This window comes from Bison bison, unplaced genomic scaffold (genome assembly GCF_000754665.1).
Source record: "Bison bison bison isolate TAMUID 2011002044 unplaced genomic scaffold, Bison_UMD1.0 scf7180017461927, whole genome shotgun sequence".
Lineage (NCBI taxonomy): Eukaryota > Metazoa > Chordata > Mammalia > Artiodactyla > Bovidae > Bison > Bison bison.
Genome location: NW_011372639.1, coordinates 1 through 7,923, shown reverse-complemented (window position 1 = coordinate 7,923; position 7,923 = coordinate 1). Strand labels below are relative to the sequence as shown.

General features: G+C 39.5%; 1 protein-coding gene across 1 annotated transcript; it reads right to left on the bottom strand.

Moving 5' to 3' along the window:
- Positions 1-1,558: 1,558 nt before the first annotated feature.
- Positions 1,559-5,895, bottom strand: LOC105003545 (ankyrin repeat domain-containing protein 26-like). The gene is made up of 3 exons (XM_010861178.1): positions 4,537-5,895; positions 2,643-2,713; positions 1,559-1,880 (listed from the first exon to the last, which is right to left on the bottom strand). Exons 1-3 carry the CDS (start codon positions 5,311-5,313, stop codon positions 1,742-1,744), a joined length of 987 nt encoding a protein of 328 aa, XP_010859480.1. The 5' UTR covers positions 5,314-5,895; the 3' UTR covers positions 1,559-1,741.
- Positions 5,896-7,923: the final 2,028 nt, after the last annotated feature.

The window sequence follows — 7,923 nt, the reverse complement described above, 5'->3', positions numbered from 1 at the left end:
AGGTGCAGCTGCTAAGTCACTTCAGTCGTGTCCAACTCTGTGCAACCCCATAGACGGCAGCCCACCAGGCTCCGCCATCCCTGGGATTCTCCAGACAAGAACACTGGAGTGGGTTGCCATTTCCTTCTCCAATGCATCAACGTGATGCATTGGAGTAAAAGTGAAGTCACTCAGTCGTGTCCGACTCGTAGTGACCCCATGGACTGCAGCCTGCCAGGCTCCTCCATCCATGGGATTTTCCAGGCAAGAGTACTGGAGTGGGTTGCCATTGCCTTCTCCGGCAATGTCATATGTAGATGACACCACCCTTATGGAAGAAAGCGAAGAGGATCTAAAGATCCTCTTGAAGAAAGGGAAAGAGGAGAGTGAAAAACCTGGCTTAAAACTCAACATTGAGGAAACTAAGATCATGGTATCCAGTCCCATCAGTTCGTGGCAGATAGATGGGAGAACAATGGAAACAGTGACAGACTATTTGGGGGAGCACCAAAATCACTGCAGATGGTGACTGTACCCATGAAATTAAAAGACGCCTCCTCCTCGGAAGAAAAGTTATAACCCACCTACACAGCATATTAAAAGCAGAGATATTACTTTGCCGACAAAGGTCTGTCTAGTCAAAGCTATGGTTTTTCCAGTAATCACGGATGGATATGTGAGTTGGACCATCAAGAAAGCCGAGCACCGAAGAATTGATGCTTTTGAACTGTGGTGTTGGAGAAGACTCTTGAGAGTCTCTGGGACTGCAAGGAGATCCAACCAGTCAATCCTAGAGGAAATCGGTCCTGAATATTCATGTGACTGATCCTGAAGCTGAAGCTCCAATACTTTGACCACCTGATGCGAAGAACTGACTCATTGGAAAAGACCCTGATGGTGGGAAAGATTGAAGGCATGAGGAGAAGGGGATGTCAGAGGATGAGATGGTTGGATGGCATCACTGACTCGATGGACATGAGTTTGAGCAGGCTCCAGGAGCTGGTGATGGACAGGGAAGCCTGGCTTGCTGCAGGCCATCGGTTTGCAGAGTTGGACACAACTGAGCAACTGAACTGACACATAAAATACTAAATGCTAATGAAACTTTTTAAAAGTGTGGCTATATTTACATTTTACTTTCTAAAGATGCTCTAATTTTCATCAGTGGTTCAAGATATTCCAGGTTTTGTTAAATCAATCTTACTAAAATAATCTTTGAAAAAAATCCCATGCAAACCCCACCTCTTAAAAAAAAAATCAACAAAGGAAAAAATGTATTCTTTCAGAAAGAACTGTTCTATAGAGACATAGTCTTCATTCCTGGTGAAGAGAACAAACTGCAATATTAAAAATGATTCATTCTCTAAAATTTCACAGAAGGGTTTGGATTACAAGAGAAATTCAGAATTCTCAATCAAATCATTGCTGAAATTTCCAGCTCAAACAGATATTTGTGTACCAATGTTCATGGCAGCATTATTGACAATAGCCAGAAAGTGGAAAAACCCTGATTTCATTGACAGAGGAATGAAGAAACAAAATGTGGTCTATATAAAATATTGCTTTTCAACTGGATTCTCAGAATGTTTTAAATTAAAATCTTACTACAAAAATCATTAATTTTATGAATTCAGTCCACTTCTTCTATAAAGAGGAATTATGCTACCAGTAGCAAACAATATCTGTAAAAATACAATAAACTCTTTAATCAATGACATTTGTCACACTGTCAAAAAATTGTCATATATTACTAGTAAAAAAATTAAAATTCTTCCTCAGTATGACAGAAATTAAGAAGTTGACTTACCAGTCTTGTACTTAACAGGTTTTTCTGAAGGTGTTCAATTTTGCCCACTTGCTTTTTGACTGTAGTTTGTAACTCGGCATTTTCAATTTCAAGTCTAAAATGCAGATTTAAAATAATTATTCTCACACATGGTGTTTTTTTTTGTTTTTTTCTTTTGGTTGTGGACCATTTTTAGTCTTTATTGAATTTACTACAACATTGCTTCTGTTTTATGTTTTGGATTTTTGGCTGTGAGTCACATGGGATCTTAGCTCCCCGACCAGGAATGAAACCCACATGCTGTGCCTTGGAAGGCAGAGTTTTAACCCCTGAACTCTCAAGGAAGTCCTTCACACACAGATTTTTAAAATACCACACTGTTTCTGAACAAACATCTGCAGTTCAATTATACAGGATCTTAGAATTTTGAAAAGTAAATGATTTGGCAACTGTACTGTTTTTCTAGTTGTGTTTTGTGGACAATTGGCTTCCCTGGTGGCTCAGACGGTAAAGAAACTGCCGGCAATGCAGGAGACCCAGGTTCGATCCCTGGGTCAGGAAGGTCCCCTGGACAGTGAAATGGCAACCCACTCCAGGATTTTTGCCTGGAGAATTCCATGAACAGAGGACCCTGGTGGGCTATATCCATGGGGTCAGAAAGAGCTGGAAGCGACTGAGTGACTAACACTTCACTTTTCACTTGTGGATAATGTGCAAAATATGGAAATAAAGGGGGAAAATATGCATCTCAAAACAGCTCAAAGCCGAAATGTCACCCAGCTTCACAGTGATGTGTCTATTATCTGATTTAATTCTCGTATTATACTGTTTATCTGCTCTATACTTAAGTTGTTTTCTGTGCTGCTTTACATCATACTTTTGGATGTGATCCTGTGTTTTTTCAGCACATCTCACGGCCTCTACATGTTGATCCTGTGCTTCTTGCAACTAAAAAGAGAAAAAAGGGAAAAACAACTGTTTTAACTACTGATAACCTAGCGAATCCGCCATCATCACTTTCTGTCTCTTTCATCTGCACATTGTTTACAGCTCTTTTCCTGCCATACGGCAGAGTTGAGTTGTTACAACAGACACCCTACAGTCCACAAACTGAAAATATTCACTGTTTGCCCTTTGTACGTTACTGACCTCTCCTCTAGCACTCAAATACAACATCATCCATACTTTAAAATAGATTCCCCAAATAATAGATAACGCCAACATATGGACTTTGAAAACCATCACCACACACAGCAGCTCACCTTCTTTTCCCTCCTCACTGAATCTGGTTACAGACACAGAAGGGGCCACCCTCCAGCCTTCCTGATATTAAGTTACTCAGACAAAAGATGCAGACCCGCTGTCCACGCCCTGCCCCTCCCGATAAACCTGCAGAGCTTCACCACCTCACAACCAGAAAGAAACGGGTGTGAATGTGCAGCAAGTGGTGGAAAATTCCACCCTGTGGAGCATGTTCCCTCTTTCTTTATTAGAGGCTTTGATTAACTTCAGAGATCTTCACATATTCTAACCAGTCCTCAGATCTTTCCAACAGGTTCCTATCCCAGCAAAAAAATGAGGCCATTCCCTTGTGGCTTATCTATTTTATATCTAGTAGTGTGTCTATGTTAATCCCAAACTCCTAATTTATCCCTCCTCCCCACCTTTGCCCTTGGCTAACCATAAGGACCTACTGGAGAACACAGGGAACTCTACTCAGTATTCTGTAGTCACCTACCTGGGAAAAGGAACTGAAAAGGAATGGATACATGTATAACTGAATCGATTTGCTGTACATCTGAAACTAACACAAAATTATAAATCAACTATGCCCCAATATAAAAGAAAAATCAAATTTAACAAATGAGATTGCTCCCATGGCCCTCAAGGAGCCTTGATAACCTGGCCTCCACCTGCCTCTGGACCTCAGCCCCTACAGCCCTCTCCCTGACTCACTCCATTCCTGCTGCTCTCAAGTCCTGCCACCCTTCATTTTTATTGGGCAATCTGGTATTCAGATGATAGTAATTGATCCTTAAAATAAGAATTATGAGCAAATTGTAAATATGTTCTAAGTTAAGATTAGAACAAGAAGAGTTTGGTTAAAGCTCATCACTTGAGTCCCAAATTATGATTAATGACAAGTATATTTAAATGACTTGCCAATGAATTATCAATTAGTGACAATTCTTTAAAGAATTGAGATGCCATAAGAATAAATGATTCAAGACTGAAATGTTTTCCAAGTTAATTCAAATTTACATGAATAAAATTAAAATTATACCAACAACTATGACAAAAAGGTATGACAAGCTACTGAAGCCAAAGTACTATATATAAAAGTGATGGCATCTGGGAAACGTGCAATTGACTGTCAAATTAATCCATGTAACTGAAGCTTAATTTCAGATTATTCATTTTAGGTTTGAGCGTTTCTTTTGTCTGCTTCATCATTTTACCGACGTGGTAACATAAAGATTAAAATTATCTTAATAGTAAAAGATTAAATTACTAATACCTGTCTATATTAAAAATTTAGAACTGAATCTCTTAACATTTCACAAGCGACACGATGTCTACACTCAAAGTGAAGCATCTCTTGGGTCTAATGTTTATTTGCTGGATACAAGGTGTGCTTTTAGGCTTGTTTAAAGACCATATATTCACAGCCTGTGTATTTTTTCATTCACCTAGATACAGCATTTAGCCAGGATCAAGAATCATTTTGAATTTTCTTTCAGGAAGTCTGAGAATTACTTCTGGATACTTACTTCTCCTTCTGCTTTCTCATTTTCATACTGACAAGGTCTCTCTTCTAAAGGATTCCGTTCGTTGATTAACTCCTCGTCTTTTTCCATCACCATCAGACCTTGTTTCTCAATTTCAGCATGGACTTTTTTCATGATCTGCTGAATCTCGTCTTGGATGCTAATGACTGTCTTCTCTTTACTGTCGGCTCCATTTTGTGTATCACCCACTTGCTGTCGGAGCAACATGTTTTCACTCTGGAGTTGAGATAATCTCTCCTCTAAGGATTCCTGCTTTTTAAGGTATTCATTCACTTTGCCTTGTTTGTTCTGATACTTGTGTTCAATTTCCTGCTTTTGACACTCTGCTTGGCTTGGGTCTCTCTGGACACATTCTAACATCAAAGGCTTTTCTCTGAGATCATCTCTCGTCTGATGCAGCTTGATTTTTAGCTTATTGAATTGACTTTCCACTTCAGAAAGTTGCTGGGAAGCCGTCTCACTGTTACTTCTCAGCTTAGTCACATCGAACTTCATTTGGTCCTGCAAGCATAACCTCTCGTCGTTTGCTTTCTGGAAGGCAAGCTCCAGGTCTCTTTGTGATGTCTGACCTTGATCATGATCGTGTGCGGCAGCAGCCAGTCTAGAACGGTAGGATTCCACTTCTGTTTCCAGTGCCTGTTTGCTTTGTTTATTGTTCTCCAGCTCAGATTTGAGCATTGTATTCTCAGCTATCAGGACATTAAGCTGACCAGTATACTGGAATATAGTCTCTGTTAATATTTCCTCTTTCGATTTCATTGCCTTTTGAAGATTTTCAATATCATCAAAATATTTCTTCTCCTTTTCCTCCTTCTGATTTTTTACTGCGTCTATTTCCAGTCTTAGGCTGGCAATTTCATCCTGCAGCAGGTGGTTTTCATGTAGCAGATCTTTTGCTTTTCTCCCACTATCAGAAACCTAAGTGAAACAAAGGAGACTTTTAGTTAGTACTCAATAAAATGACGTTTCATTATTTCCTCCAAAATGAAACACTAACCTGTATGTTTATACAGTGAAAAGATTGCAACAAGTGGCTCTCCAACCAGAAAAATAAGGTTTGATACAAACCTCAAACTTCATACAAGCAGAAACTTCCAAAGGTTCAAAAACTTAATTGAAGACAATGAATCCATGAAAGGAAAAAGAAATCCCAAGCGACTTTTCAAGAAGCTCAAAACTGAAAAGGCTTTTCTCTGAACCACAGTGAACCCAGAAGGCTTACAATAAAAGATTTATAGATTTGACTACACTTAAAACTTGCATCTGATGTGGAATATTTATACAATGCAAAACTACTAAGCCATGAAAAAGAATGAAATAATGCTATTTGTATCAACAGAGATGGACCTAGACATTATCACACTATGGGAGGTAAGTCAGACAAAGACAAATCTTATATCATACTGCTTATGTGTGGAATCTAAAATGAACTTATTTCCAAACCAGAAAGAGACTCACAAACATAGAAAACAAACTTATGGTCACCATGGGGGAACGGAGGGAAGGGGAAGGGATAAATAGGGAGGTTGGGTTTAACATACACCATTATATATAGACAAGTGTACATAAAATAACCAATAAGGATCTACTGTACAACATTAGGAACTACACTTAATATTCTACAAGAAGGATCTGAAAAGGAATATGCATGTGTGATGTGTGTGTATGCAAAGAGTCATGTCCAACTCTTTGCAACCCCACAGACTGTAGCCCGCCAGGCACCTCTGTCCATGGAATTCCCCAAGCAAGAATACTGGACAGGGCAGCCATTTCCTGCTCCAGGGGATCTTCCCAACCTAAGAATCGAACCCAGGTCTCCTGCTTTGCATGTGGATTCTTTACTGTCTGAGCCAGCAGCGAAGCCCCATTTATATAATACACACACACGTACATATATGTCTGAATCACTGTGCTGTATACCTGAAACTAACGCAATATTGTAAATCAACTGTGATTCAATAAACACCACCACTCGCTACCTTTAGAAACACTGCATCTAATATCTCCTATACAGCTACTTCACAGCAAAAGCCTTAGCTCTCTCTATATATAAATAGACTATATTTTGTACAGAAATTGTTTTCTTGAGAATATGCTACCTCTCTAACATTTTAATAGGCAATTACAGACTTATGCCTTTTGACAACTGTACTAAGCACTTCTACAAACCTCAACTAACTCATTAGCTATAATGATTCTGGAAAGGAAGACGTTAAAACTATATAAGTAAGCTGCAGGCTTTTCACCAGGTCTTCTGACTCTGTTAGTCCTCTTACATCAAATCACAGTTACTTCTCTAGTACAAACATAGCAATACAAAATAATCCTCCTATTTCATTCATGGTATATACACTAATGGTAAATAAGGTAAAATTTAGAGAGCTCTTCTTAGAGAGTCATGAGATTCTTTTCTGCTGCAATAACTTTTATTCTCTCTTCATGCTGTTTAAAATACTAAGATGGGGGAAATACAATGAGAAACACAGTTATCACTAAATGTACACTATGGCATATGTATCACTGTTTTCAAAAGTTCCTTGTACTGACACAGGACACTACACAGAGCAGAGGGTTCATTTTCTACAAGTACAAGAATGATTCCAAAGTATGGTCTCTGAACTGCCTATAGATTTCTCCCTTACCTTCAGTGGAAGTGATAAACTAACATAATCATCTATCAAGGAAGGGAAATCACTACCAAATACCAGAATACCTACTATTAGTAACAAGAATTTTTGATTTTCATTTCCTTGTTGGGAGGGGGACTTTTAAAACTGTATTCTAAAAAAACACCTTGTTAAAGTGTTCAAAAGTGTTTTTACAACTGATGTTGCAGCTTTTACAAACTGAAAAACTGTAAATGATGTGAAAATGTCACTGACAGGATATTGGTTAAAGAAATGACAGTGGAGCCAAGAACAGACTCTGATTCAGGCACTGAAGATGATGACGTGCATGGAGGGACAGACACGCTCACCCCAAAGCAGAGGGACTTGGTCGGGTAGCGCAGTCGATGGGGGCGCACCCGTGGTCTGCCTGGACTAAACCACAATCAGGGTCCCGGCTCCTTTGAGACAGTCGTGAAGGATCTGAGATCAATTCCTATGGAAAATATTGAAGGCCTCTCCTTGGACGAGGCCATTGTATGTCCCTACCTGACTGAGGTAGACAAATGGATTTGAATTACAAATAGTACTTTCCTGAGCTCTCCCTGAGAGGTTTTCGTTGTGGGAGATCTGCTGCTAGGACCTCAGGGACGGGACCCGGTCCGTGTCTGAGAGGGATATCGGCTGGGGGAGTGAATTCCTCTGCTTGAGATGCCACTCGACAACTCTTCAGAATGAAGGACAATCAACTTCGAGAGTGTTT